The 23464-nt window shown below is 50.3% G+C and overlaps 8 protein-coding genes across 8 annotated transcripts; 5 read left to right on the top strand and 3 right to left on the bottom strand.

Moving 5' to 3' along the window:
* Positions 1-392: 392 nt before the first annotated feature.
* On the top strand, positions 393-963 carry BC939DRAFT_499901 (uncharacterized protein; the record flags this gene model as incomplete). The annotated part of the gene is made up of 2 exons (XM_051559992.1): positions 393-749; positions 871-963. 2 exons carry the CDS (start codon positions 393-395, stop codon positions 961-963), a joined length of 450 nt encoding a protein of 149 aa, XP_051415857.1.
* Positions 964-1845: 882 nt separating this feature from the next.
* On the top strand, positions 1846-4750 carry BC939DRAFT_440564 (uncharacterized protein). Its single transcript, XM_051554091.1, has 2 exons — positions 1846-2798; positions 3002-4750. Exons 1-2 carry the CDS (start codon positions 1919-1921, stop codon positions 4741-4743), a joined length of 2622 nt encoding a protein of 873 aa, XP_051415858.1. The 5' UTR covers positions 1846-1918; the 3' UTR covers positions 4744-4750.
* Positions 4751-4852: 102 nt separating this feature from the next.
* On the bottom strand, positions 4853-7696 carry BC939DRAFT_407243 (triose-phosphate transporter family-domain-containing protein). Its single transcript, XM_051552867.1, has 5 exons — positions 6570-7696; positions 6268-6453; positions 6037-6125; positions 5744-5897; positions 4853-5642 (listed from the first exon to the last, which is right to left on the bottom strand). The coding sequence occupies exons 1-5, from the start codon at positions 7508-7510 to the stop codon at positions 4904-4906; spliced, it is 2109 nt and encodes a 702-aa protein (XP_051415859.1). The 5' UTR covers positions 7511-7696; the 3' UTR covers positions 4853-4903.
* Positions 7697-10401: 2705 nt separating this feature from the next.
* On the top strand, positions 10402-14471 carry BC939DRAFT_440567 (uncharacterized protein). The gene is made up of 5 exons (XM_051554092.1): positions 10402-10556; positions 10761-10821; positions 10952-11656; positions 11779-13788; positions 13923-14471. The coding sequence occupies exons 2-5, from the start codon at positions 10786-10788 to the stop codon at positions 14367-14369; spliced, it is 3198 nt and encodes a 1065-aa protein (XP_051415860.1). The 5' UTR covers positions 10402-10556; positions 10761-10785; the 3' UTR covers positions 14370-14471.
* A 23-nt stretch (positions 14472-14494) lies between these two features.
* On the bottom strand, positions 14495-16536 carry BC939DRAFT_440570 (leucine aminopeptidase). Its single transcript, XM_051554093.1, has 3 exons — positions 16106-16536; positions 15470-15984; positions 14495-15329 (listed from the first exon to the last, which is right to left on the bottom strand). Exons 1-3 carry the CDS (start codon positions 16415-16417, stop codon positions 14537-14539), a joined length of 1620 nt encoding a protein of 539 aa, XP_051415861.1. The 5' UTR covers positions 16418-16536; the 3' UTR covers positions 14495-14536.
* Positions 16537-16814: 278 nt separating this feature from the next.
* On the bottom strand, positions 16815-18641 carry BC939DRAFT_440573 (CDC50/LEM3 family). The gene is made up of 5 exons (XM_051554094.1): positions 18417-18641; positions 18178-18311; positions 17593-18019; positions 17146-17487; positions 16815-17063 (listed from the first exon to the last, which is right to left on the bottom strand). The coding sequence occupies exons 1-5, from the start codon at positions 18448-18450 to the stop codon at positions 16897-16899; spliced, it is 1104 nt and encodes a 367-aa protein (XP_051415862.1). The 5' UTR covers positions 18451-18641; the 3' UTR covers positions 16815-16896.
* Positions 18642-19100: 459 nt separating this feature from the next.
* Positions 19101-20550, top strand: BC939DRAFT_407252 (ribosomal S13/S15 N-terminal domain-containing protein). Its single transcript, XM_051552868.1, has 2 exons — positions 19101-19937; positions 20396-20550. Exons 1-2 carry the CDS (start codon positions 19516-19518, stop codon positions 20427-20429), a joined length of 456 nt encoding a protein of 151 aa, XP_051415863.1. The 5' UTR covers positions 19101-19515; the 3' UTR covers positions 20430-20550.
* Positions 20551-20943: 393 nt separating this feature from the next.
* Positions 20944-22982, top strand: BC939DRAFT_440577 (ketopantoate hydroxymethyltransferase-domain-containing protein). Its single transcript, XM_051554095.1, has 2 exons — positions 20944-21331; positions 22020-22982. The coding sequence occupies exons 1-2, from the start codon at positions 21106-21108 to the stop codon at positions 22919-22921; spliced, it is 1128 nt and encodes a 375-aa protein (XP_051415864.1). The 5' UTR covers positions 20944-21105; the 3' UTR covers positions 22922-22982.
* Positions 22983-23464: the final 482 nt, after the last annotated feature.

Raw genomic sequence — 23464 nt, forward strand, 5'->3', positions numbered from 1 at the left:
GCTCAACATGTCAGTTACTTTATGCGGTGGATACAAGATGTACACATTGCGCCAACCGTTTTTCATTTGGGCACCTGTCAGCGAATATTACACAAGGAGTCGGGGCACTCAGTGGACCATTCGATACGCGTCGAGTCCTGTGGAGTATGCGCTACACAAAGAAGACCTGTGGGCGTAAACTAAGCACAGCAGACACATGGCCAATATTACTCTCCAATGCAGATGACCATGTCCAATGCGTTCTCGGCTCGAAGCTTCCGTGTATCCTTCTTTTTCCTTATATGAAGAGCAAGGACCTTTCTTCCTTTTCTTTTTCTGTTATCCATCTTCCTCCTCTTCACCATCCAGCCCTCCCAAGCTCCTTCTCGAAAAAAGCAACCAAGTCTCCGACCATGAGATTCACCGCCATCGCTGCCCTTCTCCTTGCCGCCGTCGCAAGCGCCCAGTCTTCTTCCTTCTCGAACTGCGTGACCGCTGCCGCGGACATGACGGTGACCAGCTTCAGCTTGAGCCCTGATCCTGTGTGTGTCGGCCAAAATTACTGTATCAATGTCACCGGAACCCTCAGCGCCCCTGTCGTCACCGGCGCCAAGTTGGTGGTCACTGGCAGGTGGAGTGGACACATCGTTTACACTGACAACCAGGACTTTTGCACCGTCCTCGCCGCCTCTGGACGTCCCTGCCCTGTTCCCATCACCACCACCAGTCTCTCTCTCTGCGTTCTCATGAAGCCTACTTATCCCGCTAATGTAAGTCGGAAACATGATACTAAGTGCCTATGAGTGTTTATATATCATTGTTTTTTTATTCTAAAGCAATGATATTGACGCGCTTCTGATCATCTTATCTTTTTGTCGACGACTTCAATAGGTCCCCCTGGCGCTGACTATCCTGGCCACCAACGGCAACGGCAATGTGCTCTTCTGTCAGGCCGCCACGGTCATTCCCCAGAATTGCTCTTAAATCAATTGAGCAGGCTCGCACTCTCCACGGTTCTTCAAAACATCCCTCCTTGTTCTCATTCCCTTATTTTTTTTTCTTTTTAAAAGAAAAGCTTTTGGCAATAAGTGAAAGCGATTTTTGATTTCCAATATTTATTGCAGGTTTATCTGGCAACAGCAAAAAATAAATTATTTTTGGAGATCAAACCATATATCTGTCTCTCGACTCGAACGAATGTTTGGATGTGTGTGAGGCGTGGCAGTCGAAAGTGATGAAGCAGAGAAAGAAGAGAAATGAAGTGAAGTGAAGATAAAGGAAGAAATAAAAGGCGCGTAAAGGCTTGGCAACGAGGATGCAGCCAACGAATGTCGATCTTGACATTATTACTGTCAAATGCTAGCGCGGATTCGTATTGTAAAGGCTATCAGCATTCATTGCGCCCTGGAATGACAGCAGGGGGCCTAAGTTGCGCACTGGATGTGAGACGAACAAAGTTGCTGAGACGGGCTCTTTGCGTGTGTCGTTTTGTTATTTTGTGGGGAAGGGTGGCAGGTCGACAGTGTGAGTGTCGACTTCCTTCTTTTCTGAAGAGTGCCGATGGGAAAGGAAGGTACGCCCCAATTGGCCAACGACTAGAGCCAGTACAATTGCTGCAGAAAACACTTTTGTTAGGTGGAGGAGAGGAGCCCCGGATGTCGTGGCTGTCCTTTATTCCCCGATATGGTTCCTGGGTTCCCTTTGCGCCCCAAAGAAGTCGACTTGGAGACTGTTCGTGGCGCGGAATGAAAATTGTTCCAAGGAACAAATCAAAAGGACAGCCCACGTCCCTCCCCAATGGGACTGTCCCTTGCTGCGAAATAAAGGACTCTCTCCCAAGCTTGCTCTCACCCTCCCTCTCGCACACTCTCTCTTTTGTCCACACCTCCACCTCGTTCCCCAAGGTCCGCCTACTCTCCATCTATCGCACCGCCGCACAATGGATCCCGCAGCAGCAACAGCAACTACAGCCGCTGCACCTTCTCTGCCCCAGCGCAGCAGGACTCCTGTTCTACCTCCACCAATCACACTTACTTCCCATACCGCCACATCAGCAACAGCAACAATATCAATGCCGCACACAGAGAACAGCAACAGTAATAGCAGCGGTCTCTTCCGCAGACACCCCTCGATCGTCATCAAAACAGAGAAACGCAAGGGCAAAGGCAAGGATAAAGATAAGGAAAAGGATAGGGACAATGAAGGGAGCTCAAAACACGATGGTGACCCATACTACACAAAAGTGTCCCTAAAACGGTCTCGGTCACCCATCAAGCTGTTTAAGAACATCAAAACCTACCTCCACGTCCACAAACACAAGTACTCAGGCAATGGGAGCCATGGTAGCAGTGGCACTAGCAGCTCTTCTCAACAGCTCGGATCGAGCTTTAGCGGAGGTGTGTACTACTACAACAACAACAACAACAACAGCCTTGCGCCCCCTCGGTCTTCCTTCGATAATGTTAGTCACCAATACCGCTCGGCCTCGCTTCCATCCTCATCCATCTTGGCCACCGCCCAACTCGCCCAAGACGACAGCTCAATACCCAAACCGCCAAGAGAGAGACAGTCTCCGGATTCGCTGACCCCCGAGAAGCAAGTTTTGTTGCTGCAGGTTGTGTCTTATTTCGAGCATGCGGGTCATCGGGCCGATGAGGATACGGCAGAGTACCTGTTGGGTTCATATCAGTGGGACATTGATCAGACGATGCAGTACTGCCAGGATCTGGTTCAGGCTGTCCAGGGAACACTTGTGCCCGTCCAGCAGGAGGTGCAGCTGACTGGGGCTGTCAATGACCAAATGACCAGCTGCTACATCGGTAAGTGGCAAAAAACGAAAAAAGAAGAACGGGAAGGAGATGGTGGAATGTTTAACCAGAATAGGGTTTGTTACCCTGAATATGCAATGCGATCATCGCCGAGATCAGTAAAGGGACTTTCCACTTTCACGAGCTTGATGACGGATGCTGGACTGATCTTTATCTTTATTTCCATGTACCTGGTCTTTCTTATCGATCGATAGATGCACTACTCTTCGCCATGTTTGCGCGCCTCTCGGTCTTTGAGGGCCTCTTGAACGTCAACCTGGATGCAGAATGCGACAGCGATAGCGATGGTAGCAGCGAGACGGGGGGGGATTCCCGCAAGGAAGAAGAAAAACAGGAGGCACTGCTGCATACCCATCTGCTCCAGACCTGGCTCCGGATGTTTGTGAACCAGCTGCGCTCAGGACGACTGATTCAGGCACATGTGGTCAAGGAGCTACGACAGCACTTGTACAGCTGTGGGTGGAACTGTCCTGGACCGTATGACCCTCCAGGAAGTAGTCGGCAGGAGGATTCGAGCGAACTGTTCATGTTCTTGACGGAAAAGTTGCATCTGCCGTATTTACCACTGGAACAGAGGCTGCTGCATGGCGCCAAGTTCTCGGCGGATGACGATAAGGTGATCACGGAACGGATGCTGCAGATTTCGATCCCGATACCAGAGCCGGCGTCTTTATCGCCGACCAGCAAACTTGAATCGACCTTTTCGAAGCTCTTGTCGTCAAAATCATCCTCAAGCAGCAGCAATCGAGATGGCAGTGGCAGTCCGGGATCGGTGTATGAGATTTTGTCATTGGAGAAGCTGCTGGCTCAGCATTTTTATGACAACACGCTCACGGGTATTCGACGACTCGTCTCTTCAGGAACAGGAGTGCCGCTGTCCCCAGGAGTAGAAGTACCTGTCTCAGCATGGCAAGTCCTGGAGTTGCTTCCGTTTTATTCATCTTCGAATGAGCAAGGAGGAATTATCCATGCCAGCCAATCCCAGTATCCTGCGGATGTTGTGATCCTGCCCTTGATTTTAAAGAGGTATTCCTTTGGAGCGGACATGCAGGCGCGGAGGATCAACACCCCGATTGATATCCCTCGGCGGATCGATTTTTCGAGGTTTGTCAGCCGACAAACATCAGGTTCGTCTAAAGCAGCAGATCCTTCAGCAAACAATGCTACTAGCGACAGTATTGCTAATGGCGTCAGCAACGGAAACAACAATGACCTACTGACAGGGCCACAAGAACCGTCTGGTGCGGCTTCCTTGTCATCGTCATCATCATCAACATTGTTCACAGCTGAACCGGGAACTCTTTCAGATAACATCTCGACAGTGGGCGCATCTGCTTCCGTAAACAGCCTCTCGACCATGGGCGTCAACACACAGGCTCCATCTCGTCGCAAGTACTCGATGTCGTTCCTTCAGGCTATAGATTCTCCATCAACGCCGATCACCCCTCCACCACAGTATTCGCCCACGGTCCAGAGCAAGACATTTTTGAATCTTGGAGACGACAAACGGGAATGGTCACCGAACCCACCGCCGGATGATATCTTTGAGGGAGATTACATGGACTGCGGACAACCGAAAATCAAGTACATGCTGGAGCTCAAGTCGGTGGTCTGCCATCTCGGCTCACGTCTGGATTCGGGACATTATCGAAGTTATGTGGCGGACACGGTCAGCAACAAGGCTGCTCCAGCTCCAACATCGGTTCCCGCCCCTCCTGTCTCGAGCGGGAGCACCAATACTGCAGCGGCTACGAATGCTGCACCGCATCCATTATCGTTTCAGGAGCCGAACTGGCTGAGACATGATGATCTGGACCCTTCGGGACAGCGTGTCCAGTTGATCACCAGGGATTCGACCGAAGAAATGGAGATGGAGGCTGACTGGGCACGGAATGGATATATTCTGTTCTATGAGCTCCAGACGGTCCCGTCCTGAGATCCACAAAATAAAATAAAAAATAAAAAATAAAAAAAACCCCCACGGCATCCACTCCTCACTCAAAATAAAGAGAACTCTTCAAAGGGACATCTAGTACAATGTGTATAGGATCGATATGCATTTGTGTAATAAGGAGGGTATTCTTTTTTTTTTCTATCTATCGACCGCCATGCGCAAGATCACCGTCGTCATCCAGGATAAAGGCCTCATGAAGAGATGCATCCTTGCGACTCGCAGCTACCACTTCATGGTTCCACGGCTGTTCTGCCGCCTCCATCACCGCCACCGCCTCTTCCTTTCCTGCTTCAGGCTTCTGCTGCTCACGCGCCGCCGACTTTTTTGCCTTTGCACGTTCCTTCTTTCTCGCAGCCCTCGCAAGCTCCACATCCGCGAGTTCCTTGGTCTCCCGTCTGGTCTTGGCCTGCATCTCCCTCAGCTTCATGAAATGATAGAAGCCGATTCCTGTGAGCGTGACAAACAATCCTAGGATATTCACGATCGTCAGCTGGTCATGGAAGACCAAGGAGGAAATGACGATCGTGACAACTTCCTTGATGATCCCGAGTACCGATAAGGTAACGACGCTCGTACGGGCGATGAGGTTGAACTCGGCGAGGACCATCATAAAGGCAAAGAGACCGCCGAGGAACAAGAGTCCGAGGGTTGAGAGTGCGCTGGAGAAGGTCGAGAAGAAGACGGACCCAAAGATGGTGGAGTAGCCTTCAAAGATACCGGCGACGATGGAGAGGCAGATGCCCATGATTGGGGAGAGGAAGAAGATGGTCGAGATCGGGTTGGCGAGGCTTCCAGATTTGGTGTCGGTTTTCTCGAGCAGGAGTTGGGTCAGGGACCAGCGCAATCCGCCCAAAACGGAGGCCAACATTACTTGGATGAATCTATATATATATATTGAGGGGATGGAAGAGTATAACGATCAGAAGTCTTTTTTTTTTCAAGATAAAACTGTAGATGCAAATGAAAAGAGTATGCGCCTTACCCGATGAGCACAAAGTCGACCTCGGACATGACCATCATGAACAGGCCCACGCAGATAACAGTGATGACACCTGCCAAGGTCCAGGTTGGCCGCTCCAATTTGAATGCAAACGCGAACAGCAGCACGAACGCCAGCGACGAAGACTTGCACATCGCTATTGCATAGCGGGGGGGAAAAAAAGCAATGGACAAAAATCATATTGTTAGCGGGGGCTTCTTTTTTTTTCCTTCCTTATTGCAACAAGCGTCGGCAATTCCAGCTATTCTCCAGAAAAGCTCGAGCGGGGAACGTACTGTAGAACGCAAGGGTGATGGTCTTTAGACTGCTGTTGCTTAACCCGATGTCCAATCCAGAAGCGACAGCGCACGGCATGATCTTTGTCCTACAGAGATTGTCGATGATAAACAAAAAAAAAAAAAAAAAAAAAAAAAAAAAAAGATCGAGTGGACAGTGTTAGCAGACAATTTTCGCTAGCTAGCATGGGCAGGCCGGAATATCCAAAAATGTCTGTGGACTTCTTTTACCCAAAATCCTTGGCTGAAGGTGCAGCCTTTGGTCGTAAAGCAGGCAAGAGCGCGAGAGTGAGGGATGAGAGTCCGAATTGGGCGACCATGTGAAGACTGGTCGTGAAGAGCGGGTACGTAAAGTTATGGTGGTTTGGCGAAAACAGCCATTTGTTGTAAAAGGACAATGCTGTGGAGCAGGAGTACCTATATTATAGGAATAAGTACCAAACGTTTGTTAGTCTCAATCCAGCTTCCCCTCAGAAACCCTTGACCAGGCGGAAAAAAAACGGAGGCAATGAGACCCAGTTTGCTTGGCTTACCATGCGAAAACATAAAAAGCGTTCCAAAACATGTTCACTCGGAGCTGCTTCTTTGCCAGCGCTGCGATCTGCTCTGACCGAATCGCGCCAAGTCCCAGCCGACGTTCTCCCTCCAACTGTCCGCCTCTACGCTTCTTTGTCTTCTTCTTCCTACCGCCCTCTCCTTTGCGTCCTGAGCGCCCAACAATCCCTTCTTTTGATGCCTCGATCGCATCGTGTGCTCGCCTGGTATTGACTATCGACAACGGCAGGGTATCATAATCGTCATCCTGATCCTGGCTCTGTTGGCGACGATTAAATGATCGGGTTCCGTGAGGCTCCAGGTCTAACCCGATCATGGTACCGGTTCCAGTCTCGCCCACACGCATGCCCATGCCCATGCCTCCGAGTCTAGTGTTGGTCGAGGTCAATAGCAGGCGCTGAGTGTCCTGCTCATCGTCCTCCATTGCGTCGTCTGCGGTCTCATGGTATGCAGTTCTGTGGGCAAGGCCGCCATCGCTGCTGTAGTCGCTAGCGCTCAATTCGCCATCATCATCGTCGTCGGTTTCGCTTTCGTCGTCGTCAGCGGTATCATCATGAGAGTCAAAAGAGTCGTATCCAGGGTCACGGCGGCCGTTCTTCTGCAACTGAGTCCTTGTCCTGCCCCCATCTTCTCCGTCGCCAATGTTGTCCGCAAAAGGATTCTTAGGAGCGTGATAGCTGTCGGCGGTGGCATCAATAAAGGACTCATGCTCGTTCTCGAAGCTGCGAGGACGTAGGAATGGGGCCTGGTCATCCTCGAAGGGGTCACGCTGAGTCATTGGGGCGGATATTGGGGCCATTGAGGTCGTTGGAGAGGGCGAATTGATAGCGGTGTTCAGTCGTCTTCCTCCGCCGTCTCTTCCTGGAGCTGATATTAGATCCTGGGATGATGGGTCTGTCATATTGGTGCTTGTGTTCATAGTAGTGGGGGCGTTGTTCTGAAGGCGAGGGTGGTGGTCGTCGTTGGCGAGAGTCTGTCCTCCGCATCAAGAAAAAAAAAAGAGGATGTGTTGAGTGTGGATGATGAGTCTGTTGGGTTGAAGGCGAGGAAGTGTGAAGGAAAAGGGGGGAATGAAAGTCTGGAAGGTTTCCTTGGAACAACCGTCCTTTTTCCCCTGGCTCCGCTCCTATTTTCAACCGTTCAATTTCGAGTGTTTCCACAAATGGCGGGATAATGTTGCACCGTCATCAAACCATTCAAGGGTCTGCAATTGCAATGTAAAGAAATGTGTTGAGAGCACAATCCTTTATTGAAATAAATATGTCCATGCACCCTTGGAACCTGTAGAACTTGAAAACCTGTTCGATTGCAAGTCCTACGCATTAGTCTCCCAAGTTGGCGCCATGTTGAGGGGGAAGGGTACACCATTGACAGCGTCAATGCAATCAGCAAAGCCGTGCTCTCGCTTGAACCAGTCCTTGATTACAGTCTTGCATGCGTGGTCTGACCAAAAAAACATATTGTTGGAACAGCTAGTCCAAAACGTTGATGCATCTCCAGGTGTACTTAACAGCCGATCCAATATTGACGTCCAAAATCCATGACACCTTCAAAACGGAGATTCCATTTATACCAAGGCGGAAAAGCGTAACCTTCAATTGAATGATGATGTCCTCCAGCGGCAGGTGTTCGTCTCCGCGTCTGAAACGCTCGATTCTGCTAAGCAACAATGTGGTCCTCTGGAACTGGTCTTTGGTGAGATTCATGATGCTCTTGAACCTGTCTTCATCATATGCGTTGAGGACGCGACTCCTTACGTCTGTGGACGATATCTAGGGTATAGGTATCTTTCATAGCGTAAATTCGCGCGTCATTGTCATGATACGCGCTGCAAAATCTCGACATTTGCCCTCAACAATAGTAACCGAGCAAGCCTTCTTTCCTTTGGAGTCCTCACGACGGCAAGGGGAGCATCGGCAAGTTCTCCCTCATACTTGCTAACAAAAAAAGGACGCAAAACATGTTACTCTTTCTCCACAGAAGCGGCACGAACATGGTCAAATGGGTAATTTTTGCTATTATTATCCTAGCGAATCAGAAAAAGTGCCCGGTAGGAACTTCCCTATCCTCATATTTCGCATAGAGCAGGTTGATCTTGGTCTCGTCATCCGTGTTCTTGAAAACACCACTGATTAATTGAAGCATGGGGGATGATACCAGCGCTTCTAGCGATCAAGGAGATGGACTTGTGCTGGTTTAGCTGGAGAGGGTGCTTTGAGATAGGACCTAAAGTCCACAAGACAAGTTAGCGAAAAGATGGCGGGGCAAAAACATGTATGTTGACCTTTGAGAAGGGCGAAATTACGTCGCAATCTGACAAATCAATCCAACCCACTTATGCTGCTTCATCGTCCCAACGTTCAACAGACTCTCCTCTTGCCCTTGATAGTGAGTGTATCACCGACTTTCAGGTTGTGGATGTGGACGGACATGACGCCAGCTAACAAGAGAGAGTGCGATTGATTGCAATTAAACAGCATGACTGGTCCTCATTTTTTGTCTGCAAGTACAATGCCCTGTTTCGCCCGACTTGATTGATGAATGAATGCATATCATCATATCGCTTGGTGAAAAGTCCGAAGGATCCCTTAAGATCCACATCAGAAGTAGGGGTGTAAGGACGGGCTATGGCCACGCCATTAGCGTTGACGAACTTTGTGACGACGCAGTAAGCAACGGTCAAGCTCAGGGTCTGGTCATCGGGCAGGGCAAAGACGAACTTTGAGGTATTATGCGCCCGAGTGCGGAAGCTCTTCAGCTTGAAATCCACAAAGGCATCAGGGTTCAGAGCAGTAGCAGTAGACAGTGTCGACAAAGAAAAGAAAGGAGACGGGTTTAAGCAGGTGAAGAAAGAACGGCCATTTTTCTCACTGAAATAAAATCGGACGCGCTGATTGGACAATGATCAGCACGGCTTCTGCAGATCACGTCAACCCTAGGATTCCTATTAGACGCGTCTTTTTTTTTTTTGATGGGTAGCGGGTGGGAGTGGGGTCGAGGTGCACGGATAACTGTCAATATCGACATCCGCTGCTCGCAACCCTCGATGTTCTTGTTCAGACAATCCTCTCATTACGATGGACACCTCCTCCTTGCTTGCTCTCCCACCTCTGCACCCCCTTTCCCATCTGTTTCTGCGTCTTTAGCCACATGGATCATTTAATCTAATTTATGTGTCTACGATGGCATTGTGGGGGGGAAGGAAGGAGGGGTAGTGGCGACAACAATCCATCTCTCCCATGGGTCTCCGTGTTTGTTGTCGAATGCTCTTTTTGCCCTTTTCCCCTTTCATTTACTTTGTGTAAGCAACCAAAAAGAATAAACGCAATCGAACCATCGACAATAGACACAAGTGGGGTGGACGTATACAAGAAACACAGCTGACCGTTATCGGCTGCTGTCGTGTTGTTGCCCAGCCCACCTTGAAATGGACACTTATGCTCTGCTGCCGCCTAGGAATAAAAGGGGCCCAAACAGAATGGGTTTTATTTTCGCGAAAAGGAAGGAGGTGCAGCAAGGGAGGAGGTAGGCCGCGGCCGGTTCACAAGGGGCAGGAAGAGACAGAAAGTACTATCGTATCTGATCCCCCAGTCAGACATCTGCATCTGCGTCTGCGCCTGTATCTTCATCTTTGAACTGTAGAAAAGCGAAAGTAAAGAAAACCCTAAAGAGAAGAGATGAGTCTAGTGGCATTAGTGAGCATTAATGGCATGGGATGGTTCGTGTGCTCGATCGTTCAAGTGCAGACACAACAAATACTTCAGACGAAAGTGCTCTCTTCCTCTTCTTCTTTTCCTTCTCTCGCCCTCTCCACCTCTCATCTCATTCCATCTGTTCATCGTCGTCTTCTCCATCCTCGCCATCTCATCATCCTCATCTCGACTCATCAAAGAAAACACTCGCCGTGCGGAACAAGCACACCTGCCTCGCACTTTTGACCACTACAAACCACTGCTGAGGAAAAGGTGTGGAGAAATACCAAGAAGTTTTTTTTATCTGACGATGGTCTTAGGCCAATTGATATTCACCTTGCTCCTTTGACCACTCTTGACTCCGACCTTCTTCTCCCCTCTCGTCCACCCCCATCCTCACCGCCCTTCCACCCTATTTCTTGCTGCAAACCCGTGCCTTTACCCCTGTTCAATATATTTCACATTCAAATCCATAAGACCCATACAAGTTGCTTTGCCCACCATGGCTGTTGCTATGCTCTCCAAGAAGAAGCTAAAGGTAGCGGCAGAAAAAAAAAAAAAAAAAGCGTTAAAATATTCTTATGCATGTACGATTGACCGCTATTTTCCATGCATGTCATTTCTATAACTAACTTCGACTATTGGCTGCACGGTCACACCCCCCTTAGAACCGATCGAAGCAACGCTCGCTATCTTCAAGAGCGTTCGAGGAGGAAGAGGAGGATATGGGCATCATCAGTCGTCTAGAGAGCGAGCCCTGGCAACCCGATCTCCTGCTGGAGCGCCAATTTGATAACAAAACAGCATCATCTCCATCCTTCCTCTCAACATCCTCCACAACAGTTGCAGCAGAAGGCGCATACAACACAATAGCATCGATCGATTATCTCAATAGAAATGAAGGACAGAATAGTACAACAACACCGGGTTCTCAGCGGGTGATCCCTGTTATTATCAAGTCCCCATCCTCAGTCATCACCACCGCAGACGACAGCTCAGACTGCGTGGAGTCCGTCTTTGAGGACCATACGCTCAAAAGACCAGGGATCCAGGAATACCTTCAACAGACACATCAGGAGCAACAGCTTCTGCAGCAGCAACAACAAGAGATGCAGACACAGATGCAGTCCGAGCTACAGCTGCACTATCAATTGCCGGCTCATCTACAGAGCACCCTTTCTACCCACAACATCACCAGGAGACAACAGCAACCACCGCAACCACATCTGCAACAATACCGAAACTCGTTTCATGGACACTCAGGGGTATCGTTAGGGTTGGAAGAGGACCCTACTGGGTTTTTGTCAAAGCCTCTGTTGACTAGCGCGAGGAGTGAGTTTTCTCTGGAGAACACTTGCGTGACCGACAGCGAGGTAGCCAGATCATCCATTTTATTCGCATTCGCTCTCGATATGTGTACTGGTCTCTTGAGTTTCGACAGCTAAAACAAAGAACATTAACCGATTCGCAACGGCTTCTACTTTTTCGTACATAGAGTGTCACCCAGTCGCTGCAGTCTCTCAAGAACATTACGATGCTGGCCCTAGACAATCTGCTCCAGCATGTCGTCTCTGATGTCACAGCCAGCGACCCTGTGCACAACCCTGATGAGACCACTCTTCACGCTCGGGCGTTCATCCGACGGAAGTCCAACCCTTTACTCAATCTTGTCGATCAAGAGCAAGACCCATTCGGAGATCAGCAGTATCAGCAGTATCAGCAACAGGACCAAGAGGAGGACCTGCGCCCAACCATTACCAATCATGGCTCACCCGTTCAGAGATCCATTTCAAGCACGCCGATCGCTAGCATGGCCGCCTCATCGCGTGAAAGGCTCGATGAGTTGACCCGAAAGGTGGATCAATTGGCAGCCGTCACCCACGCAGAGGACCATCGCCAGCTGTCTTCTGAAAGAACCTTCGAGGTCCTTCACGAGCCTCTAGAGATACCCACGCGACAGCGTAGCCATCCCACGACCTGCAGCAGCAACAACAACAAAAACAACAACAACAGCAACAACAACCCGTTCTCAGAACAACCTGTTCAACAGCAACAGAGACAACCTCGATTAGATCCGTCCCACATTTTTGAGAGCCAAGAATACCAGCTCGCCTGTGCACTCGCGGCCATGTTGGCCTGCATTTACCGGATCCTAGACCACATGCCCGAGCAGTCCGAGCAGCCCCGTCGCAAGAAGACGCCTCAGCGGACGGAATCGGTGGATTCGGGGCTGGACCAGGCCTCAAATTTGTGGAAGCGACTTTCGTCCAATTCGTTTATGCCACGCAACACGACTCGACAGCCGTTGTCGTCCTCTTTGGGACCGAGCAACAAGTGGAATTCACAGGGCTGGAGTTCAGATACGACCAACACTGCCTCGCCTCTGTTCTCATCCGACAACAAGGCCCTCGTGATGGGGTCCGAGGACGCCGGAGGGGCCACGGCGACAACGAACTTTATGCAGACGATCAATAAACAGGTCCGGACGCTCAGGAGCAGGAGGTCACAGTCAACGTCCCAGATCGAGGTAACGGGCAGCAATGGCCACTCTAGCAAGTCGCTACATGACCGATTACTCGGCGGACTTGGATTCGGCTCAAAGACCAGAAGCGCCCCCTATCTTGAGAATGCGGCCCAGGTAGAGCGTGCAAGGGAGCTGGAGCGGGAATGGTCAGAATTGGATAAACTGATGGAGGAGATGGGCCACTTGTGGCGACTGGTAGAGACACTCGAGGATGAGTCGAACGAAGAAAAGGAACGACCGAGGGCTGTGGAGACGACCTCAATCTCCGAACGGGACCCGTTTCATGACAGCAATCAAATCCCAGCGAACGCTTACTCTGTCGCCAGTGCACGGTACTTTGACCAGCAGACTCTGGATATGACGACGGAGGCCGCCCCAGGCGACGACCTTCCGCGATACGAGGACAGCAACGCGCCAGAGTACGAGCTCTCTGAAAAGGCCGGACATGAGGCGACTCAATTCAAGGATGCTCATTCTGTGGAGGATCTGAGACGCAGAAGCAGCCGAAATGGTCTCCATGGGATCCCGGGACTGGAGGACGAGAAGACCCGTTTTGATCTGAACAACGTCATGTCGGCGATCGAGCGGCTCTCGAAAGTGGCCCCACGGATGGACAATCAACGGGTCCAGCTCTCGCCGAGTCAGAAACGTCAGATGGCCCAGGCGAGTGTTGCGCACACGATCGATCGTCTGTCCAGGGATCGTTGGGAAGGATCCGGAGCCACGACCTTGTCCTCGTCCTCGTCCTCGCCCTCGACTCAAAAGAAGGATACGCAAGGACAGCATCAGCAGCAGCGTCAACTTTCGATGGAACGGAGCAGGGATCTGAACAAGCTGGTGAACCAGATTGTAGAGTCGGCCAACAGGGCTAGTTTTGTGGCACAGCGCGCAGAGTTTAGTCCGCGTCAGCAATGGAAACTGGAGGGTGCGCGTGTTGGAGATAAGATCGAACGTGGGGAGAGGTTGCGCATGTCGGGCCAGGTAGGAGAGTTTGTCTATTTTCCTTGCGAGCGGGAGGGGAGTGATTGATACAGAATAGGGATCATGCGAGCTTACTTTTTTTTTTTTTTCTATCTCTTATTTTTATTCTTATTCTTATTATTTCCATCCTGCAGGATTGGCAATCTCCAGAAAAAGTACTGCTGAAGGACATGACCCGGCTCACGAACACGCTCTACCAACAGTCGGCGTCGTCAAAGTCGTTTGCGACACAGAGGTACACCCTCACGGATGATAAGGCACGGAACATGGCACTACAGGAAATCATCAGCAAGATCGAGCGTGTCTCTGGAAGGAGGATGGATAACCAGGATGCCCTACCGCCTTCGTCAAAGCCCAGATCCGTATCCTCGTCGTCATCGTCCTCACCTGCCATGATCGAGAGCAGAAGTAGCAGTAGCAGCAACAGTTGTAGTAGTGGTAGCGGTAGTGGTAGCAGGAAGAGCAACAATAAGGCCAAGGATCTGCAGGAGATGATGAAGCAGGTGGCTGAGAGCGGTGGAGGGCCGACAAGGAAATCGGCCATGGCCTCGCAGCGCGCACAGTTTGGTCCGAAGCATTAGACCACGTTCTTTTTTTTTTTTATTATTCCTCCAACTGATATTCCATACAAACTAGCTTGCATCATCAATGCTCTGTAAAAAAAATATATATATATAAACATATGCAACTTTTTTTTTTTTTTTTTTTTTTTTTTTAATAAGAAAACCTGCATCTTTGGTTTATGTGTCTATTTGGAAGAGATCCTCTTAGCAAACTCGATCAGAGCCCTGGCAGGCCGACCAGTCATGCCCTTGGCGTAGTACCCGCTGTTACTCTGCGTGTCCATGACACCCGCAATATCAATATGAGCATATCTTACACTGCCTGCCTTCAAGTCCTCGCCCGCATCCTCCTCCAGAGGCTTCCCAACCTCAGTTGTGGGCTCGCCCTCTGTCTTTGCAAAGCCATCGTCCCTCTGGATTCCGTGGACAAATTCTCTCAAGAAGACGGCAGCAGTACAGCTTCCAGCACTGCGTCCGCCCGTGTTGATCAGATCCGCAGTGGTGTTTGCTGTGATCTGTGGCAGGTACACGCTATGGAGTGGCATCCTCCAGAAGGCCTCGTGGGCCTCTTCACCGGCCTGATCCAACTCGGACCAGAGAGAGTTGCTGGTGGAAAAGACACCGGCGTAGGCGCTACCGAGGGCAACGTCCATGGCGCCGGTGAGGGTGGCAAGATCGACAAGAGTGTGGGGCTTGTAGGTCTTGGAGATGTAGGTCAGGGCATCGGCGAGGATCAGACGACCTTCGGCATCGGTGTTGTCAACCTCGATGGTCTTGCCGGACATGGAGGTGACGACGTCGCCGGGTTTGGAGGCCTTTCCGGAGGGCATGTTCTCACAGAGGGGGATGCCGGCGATGACGTTGAGTGGGAGCTGGAGAGCTGCAATACCGTAGAGAGCACCGGCGACGGTGGCAGCACCACCCATATCGCCCTTCATCATGCCCATGTTTGCGGAGGGCTTGATCGAGATTCCACCGCTGATGGTCAAAGGAATCGGGAGGGAGGCGCATAAAGGGAAAGGGAAAGGGAGATTTGGGTTAGCTGGTGAGATCAAAACTGATCCATGAGGACATTGAGGGTATGATTCTTGCGTAAAGAGAAGGAATCCTGGACTTACGAATCAAATGTAACACCCTTTCCGACGAGCGCCAAGGGCTTATCTCCATCCTTACCACCCCGATACTCAATCTCCAGGAACCTGAGCGGCTCATCACTTCCCTTGGCGACGCTCAAGAACGCGCCCATCTTCAGCTCCTCAGCCCAGGCACGATCCCTGACCGTGATCTTCAATTTCTTCGCGTCCACTCCGAGGCCCTCTAGCTCCTTGCGAACTCTCTCGACGAACAAGGTCGGCGTCATATGGTTGCTGGGGGTCTCCATCAAGATCCTGGCCAAGTTTTGTGCGCGAGCCTGGATCACTCCGTACTCAAATGCCTGGACTTCGTTGGGGCTCTCGAGGTCAAGTGCCGAAATCTTGACGTCGTTGGGGGCGCCCTTCTTGCCGGATTTGAACTGGTTGAAGTTGTAGAGTCCCAGGGATGCTCCTTCGGCCGCTGCTTGGTCGTGACCCATCCCGGCGATCCCGATATCCTTGGCCTCCTGAGCCTTCAATGCCTTCACGCCCGTGGCCACCTTTTTTTTTCGAGAGATCAAAAAAAAAACGTAGCGTTGGTTATTATGGACAATATCACCCCCCACATTTGCATTAACTATTTGGTCTCTATTATAAAAATAAAAAAAAAGGGCAACATACCGCCATACGAATACGATCCTTCGCCGCCGCACTAGTGCCCTGCTTTCCGAGTCCCACGACTGCGACCTTCTGGATATCTGAGCCGAGTCCAAAGTTTCCATAGAGAACTCGACTCTCGCCGGCCTTGCCCTTGACGCCCGCAGCCTTGACCAGACTCGTCAGAGACTCCTTTCCGTCTGCAGCGATCGATCGAGGCATGAGCAACTGTCCATCGACATGAAGTCCGACAATCGCGGCATCGTGCAGCTGTGTTGAACTCGTGTGGAACGTTCGAGTTCGGACCGCCTTGGTGATAGCTCGAATGCGGAACATGGTTTTTTTTTTTTTTGAAAGAAAGGAAGAGAGGAAGGGGGGGAAAAGTGAAGTAAAAAAGATGGTCTCGGAAGAAAGCGCCGTCCTTTCAAATGCATGCGACCAACCAATAGTCGTGGCTTTTTGTAGAGGGAGGGTAAAAACTGAAACTGGGCATTTATTATAGGTCGGTCGATCTGCTGCAACTAAAATACAAGGGCCGAGAAGGGAAGGGCATGGTCTCTATCGGTAGTGGCCCATGGTTCTAGTCATCTTCATAGCGAGATCGGATGCGGTTACCACCCACATCGTCGGCCCTGTTGGATGCACGTGTGTGAGCCGTTGCCTCTCCTCCGAACGAGATCTTGGAGTGGTCGCCAATGACGCTGTTAAACAAAGACAAGAAAACCCCCCCCCCCCCCGTTGATGCGTTAGAATTAGGATAAAACAACCCAATTGAGAACACTCGAACCGTCCATATGGATAACAAGGATCGTTTCTTACCGAGGCCTGATGATGTGGAAGGCTGTAAAGATGACTCCTAAACCGGCGCAGAGGACTGCGAGCACGATGTATCCGATCCCAAGGAAGTTGTTGCGTCCTCCTGTCGCACCCAGAGTCGTGATCACAATGTACTTCTTGCCTCCATACGTATCGATCGGAAAGTCTACACAAGCATCGATATATATTAGCAATTCACTCCTTTTCAAACCCAACTAAACAGCATAGTTCTCCTGTATGTAACTTACTCATATCGATCGACATCGTATAATTCCCTGCCTTGAGGACATCGTTATCGTTACGGCCATAAGCCTTCAAGAAGGTTGGCCATCCAGCGGTTCTCATCCAAACCTGGAAATGCTCATCCACCGAAAGATCTGGTGGTGGAAAATTCGCCGAATAGACGCCGCCGGGATAGCGGGGGCGCCAGTTGACCGGCGGAAGAATCTCTGTGAGATCTTGGTAGCCGGTCTTGCCATACTTTTCACGATCTGACGACCAAGCGATTCCCGTGTCCCCAAAATTATAGTTGACGCCCGCTGATTGTGTTCCATCTGTTGGTGCCGCAACAAACAAATCGCTGATAGTATCTGAGCAAATCGTAATAACAAAGAGTAGAACGAAAATATTAATCATAGGAACAACAAGAGAGGGTATAAGAAGCGAACCTTATAGCAAGTAGTTGCGACTCTTACCGTTGAACATGGAGTTGGCAATCAGCCCACAGGGATAGACCAGCTCATTGTTTTGCAGGTTGCAACCCTTCCTTGACTTAATAGCTTCGACTGAGCTGGCCTCTCCGCGGAGTTGCTTATAATCCAGACTCTTGGTATATCTGCGATGGTTCTGGTAAAAGTGCGTCAGCTTGTAATACATCATCACGGGCGGCTGGAGATCTACAGGGATGGTCAGATCGATCGAGCATCTCTGGACGGGATATTGATAGGGCTGAGCCTGGCTTCCCTCGACAGGATTAGTGGTCCCGGATTGGTTCAACAGGATCTGGTAAGTCGGCTTGTCGAACTCTAGGACCGCAGAGGAGTGCATAAAAGTTGATTCAGGGACTGGAGTGCGGGCGGTCGCGGACTTGCAGGCTGTGTACTCGAACGACATCTCTGTCACCTAAGTGGATGCGAGTGTCAAATGTGGATAAAAAGGATTTTAGTAAAATTAGATAAGGTAGGATACGGTTCTCCTTGGCAGGCTGTGTTGGATCGACAGTTTATCAGTATCCAGAGCTGCTGACAAAGTCATATGTGTCCTCAGGGTTGGTCCTTTACCTGGCCGTTTCTCCAGACGAGAAGTCCTCCCAGGGGAGCAAACAGAATGCCGATGATGAAGAAGGTCGGGAGGACGGATTTTGCTGTCAGAATAGGCTGCCATGCTTTCAGACGCTGCTGCTTGAAAGAGGTGTCTATGGATACAGAGAAGTGGGGGGTGTATTGTTAGCAATCACAAGAACGATGGTCTTTAGATATGGCCAAGGCTGCCCCCTGTTGCTGCTGCTAGTAGGTCGTACTTGGTGGCCTCCTCTTTGGTGGTTCATCCATCATCAAGAGTTGGGATGAGTTGATGAGCTGTTGGCGAAGGGTAAGTGGTGATGGCCTGCTCTTTACGATTCAAGCTGGAATAGAAGTAGACTGGGCTGTAGGATGGTGGAGAAGGGGAGATGAGGAGATGCTCTTTGGACACGCGGGAAGGATGGCAGTGAAGTGAGGGCGCATGATGAGGAATAAAAGGGAGGGAGTGCAGAACGCCCAAGTGGACCAAGGCACGTGCTGGGCCGTCGCTGTTTCTATGCTCCAAGCATTTTGTGTGGTGCGGAAATACCACGCTCTAAAGACGACCAATTGCTCGAAAGCGAGCATACTAAATCGCCCTTCCAGTGTAGACAAAAAAGATGCGCAGGTCGATTGCGCTCCAGAAGGCATCATTCATTCGACATTGATATGTTCATCCTGAACGGTCAACTTGCCGCAGAATATTGCCCGTGCGGAGGATTAATATCATTCAAAGTGGTTACATTCATCTGCGGTTTTTTATGAATACAATGGACAAAAGGAACCATGATAAACCACGCTGCTATATGTAAAATCGACTGGCGCTTCAGTCTGGTTAAGGTCGAAAACGTGGTTTAGTATACTCGCTTTCGAGTAGTTGCTTTATTCTCGAGAGGTGTTCCATTGAATCTTATGGATAGGCTCAAAGATCTAAAGTGGCTTGATGGAGTAGAAAAATAATAAAAGTGCCCCCTCCCCGCAAAACACTTTGAATCCTTCTCTTTTTTCCACACACTCCACCAAAAGGTACCCATGAATCTCAGCCAATTGTTTACTTGATTGCAGCCAAATCAGCCGGATCAGCTTCACCAGCACTCTCCAGGATCAGGATCAAACAAACCTGGGCGTGTTTGTCCAGATTGATCATCGCGGGATTCGATTGCCAGGAACACGCATTCCGTCTAGTCGGAGGAGACAGCCATCATCCCGATCATCGCGATTCTCATCATCCCTGCTATCTCCAGAACTCGCTCGACTAATTGGATTATTTTTTTACTAACTTCTAATTTCGTGTTGACTCAACCGGACCCTTTCTCTTCTAGTACACATATATTCAAAATGGGTCGCATGCACAGCAGTGGTAAGGGTATCTCGAGCTCCGCTCTCCCCTACAAGCGTTCTCCTCCTTCGTGGTTGAAGACCTCGCCCGAGGATGTCTGCGATTCGATCTTCAAGCTCGCCAAGAAGGGTATGACCCCCTCCCAGATCGGTGTTATCCTCCGTGACTCCCAGGGTATTGCCCAGGTCAAGAACGTCACCGGTAACAAGATTCTCCGTATCTTGAAGTCCAACGGTCTCGCCCCCGAGATCCCCGAGGATCTCTACCACTTGATCAAGAAGGCTGTCGCCGTCCGCAAGCACTTGGAGCGCAACCGCAAGGATTGCGATGGCAAGTTCCGCCTCATTTTGATCGAGTCCCGTATCCACCGTCTTGCCCGTTACTACAAGACTGCCGGCCAGCTTCCTCCTACCTGGAAATAGTATCAACCTTGTGTCGTCCTTGGACGTGTGTGGTTTTGGGTTGGGTTTTCTATCTTTTGATTTCTGTATCTTATACCCTTTTTTGTTTTTGGTGAAAGTGCGATCCTGGTGGTTTCTTGATATTTTCTAGGGCATCTCGGCTTTTTATTTTTCCTGCTTAATGCTGTTTTCTCGGTTGTTGATGCGTACTATTACTATTGTGTCTTTTTTCTTTTGTTGTTGTTGTTGTTGTTGTTGCTTTTGCCTTTCCCTCATCAATCAAAACCAAAGCGGGTCTATATTCGACAGTACGTTGAGTGTCAAAGGGGGGAGATGGACAGGCGAGAGGAGCGAGGCATTGAGCCTCTCTTCTCGAGCGTGTCTGCATTGAACCCTGCTCCGTATTCGTCTGCCTTAACTTGATTACCCGCGCCTGTCTTTGTATGTGTTTTCTATCTGTCCTGTTCCATCCTAATAGCGAGTCTGCCACTGCCTCCGCCCTTGTCGCCTAAACGGTCCCCATCGTACGATCCTGGTCCTGGTCCTGGCCCCTGCTCCTGTCGTAGTCCGGCTGAAAACAAAAGCCGTTCGATCATTCAGCTCAGCCCAATAAACGAAACTTTAAACAGGCAAATGAAAATACGGAAATACGAAAAATGCGTTCAATTGGCTCGGTTGCAACACGGCCTTTCTTGTTTTGGAAAGGCGCCGAGAGGGAGGGAAAAGTCAGGCCATGCTGAAAGCAGAGCAAAAATGGGCCGATGATGCAGAAAACAACAAAGAGTGACAGAAGGTCTGCTTGCATCTCCGCAGGTCCGTTGGGGAGAAACATATGGAAGCTAGTGCTCAGCAGCGCCAGCACCAGCACCAGCACCAGCACCAGCAGTAGCTGCAAAAGGGCGGCAGCGGTAGTCTCCTGCTAATGAGTGAGAGGACAGGATCCAGCTAGCTACTTCGGTCCGCTCTTCTCTACATTCTCCGTGCAAGTATAAAAGATCATCCGTCCACCGCTGCTTCATTCCCTTCCTCTCTCCCTCACTCTCTCTCTCTCTATCTCTCTCTCTTTCTTTGTCCGACAGTTTCTTTCTTTTCGTTTCTTATCTTTCCACCCCACTCCACTCCACTCAAACACTGTTAATATCTACCCCAATTGCTCTCCCGCCCCACAAACTATCCCATAAAAAAAGAATGTCGATTTCCGCAAGACTGGCCACTCAGGTGCGGGGCAAGGTGTTGTCGAGTCTCCCCCGATCTGCGGCCACTGGCCTGGTTGCCTGCTCTTCCCTGCGGATTGCCCAGCAACTGAGACCGCAGCAGATGTCCTGTTCTCCTTCTTGGACAAATCATCCGACGCAGTCAGGAGTCCACATGCGCAGCTACAGCAGTCGCCCAGCCGAGCCCGATCTTCATCACGGTAAGCCAAAAACAGCAAGACCCTCTGTTGCCCCAGAAGGGGGGGGGAATGAAATTTTTATTTTTCATCCTCTTGAACGCACCCACAGACATCATTAGTCAACCGACACATTGCCCAATCGCACAAACCAAGCATCCAAAATGCCATGTGGCAGCACATACACATGCAACCACGAATAAGGGGGCAGGAAGAGAACAGAACAGAGGGAAGCAAACAATAGGGCATGAGTGGATGTCGTACCTGTCTATGACTATCTATACTCTATCCATATGTGTCAATGTGTCACTGTGTTTTCCCTTCACCTTTGACACATGCTTGAGCATCATGAACCGCATTGTGCAAATGTGGGGGAAGTGGTTCACAATATGCTGTGCTCGCTGTGTCCAATTAAGGTTGGGTCCCTCCTCCCTCTTCTGTATCCCCTGCACACGTTTTTCTTTTCTTTTCTTTTTTTTTCTTTTCTTCCATATTCTGCACACGGAGCGTATACATTGCGCCGGTTTGAGATGACGGCATTCAGCACCGCACATTCCTGTTACACAAACACAGCCTTCATATCCATCCCGGGCCCATCGAGCCTCTGCCCCTACTTTCCATTCATTGCAGCCACGTACCTACACCATATGCACTCTTGCACTTTCCACACGAGCGCATACACTCATCCTTCGTTCCCTCACAATCCCTCTAGTCCGCCCAAAGGTCACACTCGCAACCCTGCGCAAGCTATACAAGCGTAAGGAACCTATTACCGTCATGACCGCCCACGACTTCCCTACAGGCTCACTGGTCGACAAGGCCGGCATTGATATGACCCTGGTTGGCGATTCCCTCGCAATGGTCGCACTCGGCTACACTTCCACCTCTGAGATTACCCTGGACGAGATGTTGCACCACTCCCGAGCAGTTGCCCGAGGTACCCGTTCCAGCTTCTTGGTGGCCGACATGCCCTTTGGCACATATGAAACCAATGCGGACCAGGCTGTCAACAACGCTGTGAGGATTTTGAAGGAGGGCAAGGCCGAGGCCGTCAAGTTGGAAGGTGGCAAAGAAATAGCCCCTACGGTCGCTCGTCTCACCCAGGTTGGCATCCCAGTTCTGGGCCACATCGGCCTCACACCCCAGCGTCAAGCCAGCCTTGGAGGGTACAAAGTCCAGGGCAAGACGGTCGCCAAGGCTAAAGCAATGATGGAGGATGCACTGGCGCTCCAGCGAGCCGGATGCTACGCAATTGTTCTTGAGGCTGTCCCCGAACCCGTCGCAAGGCACATCACGAACATTCTTTCGATCCCGACCATCGGCATTGGCGCAGGTGCAGGTTGCTCTGGCCAGGTACTTGTCCAGCAGGACATGCTGGGTCTGTATGGTCGTGTGCCTCGCTTCTGCAAGACATACCGTAACCTGGCGGATGAGATCGTTGGAGCATTGCAGGAGTACAGTGCAGATGTCAAGTCCGGAGCGTTCCCAGCGGAGGAACACTGTTATCCTATGCCTCAAGCGGAGCTGGATCGGTTCATGCATATGATTGCAGAAGAGAAGCAGCACGAGGAACAAAGCGTGAGTCCAGAGGCAGTTGCTGCGGGACTCGCGTAACATAGGAGCGGACAAGCAGCACGATCTATCTATCTATCTATCTATCTATCTATCTATCTATACCTGTATTATCTACTTGCTACATGATATTCATCACTCTTTGAGAACACAATAAAACACGGGGAGGCGACTCCAAAGCAGAGATAAAAAAAAAAGACATTATGTGTTTCGTGGAAAAGACACAAAGGGTGTAGCTGGAATCTTGGGCTGAAATATCTTGACACATTTTTTTGTCCGTGCTATAGATAAATGCGATTCTTTGCCAAGATCGAGATCGCGAATAGAGAGATACCAACTGTGTTACACGGATTCGCAGTATACATTTCGTTTCTTCTGTGCGCGCATCCTGCAGGGTAGATGGTAATTCCCATGGTGGCGTTTTTATCTTTCGAGGAGAGGAGAGGGCTATAGTGGCAATGGGCCATAGTCCAAAGGTTTGATGTCCAGTAGTACTCCACTCAGTAGAAGTAGTAGTGGCGGTACCGGTGGCTCTACTCAATTCTCTCCACAATAAAATTATTTAGCAAACACAGCAACTTTAGA

The sequence above is a fragment of the Gamsiella multidivaricata genome (assembly GCF_025024155.1).
Source record: "Gamsiella multidivaricata strain RSA 2152 chromosome Unknown BC939scaffold_9, whole genome shotgun sequence".
NCBI lineage: Eukaryota > Fungi > Mortierellomycota > Mortierellomycetes > Mortierellales > Mortierellaceae > Gamsiella > Gamsiella multidivaricata.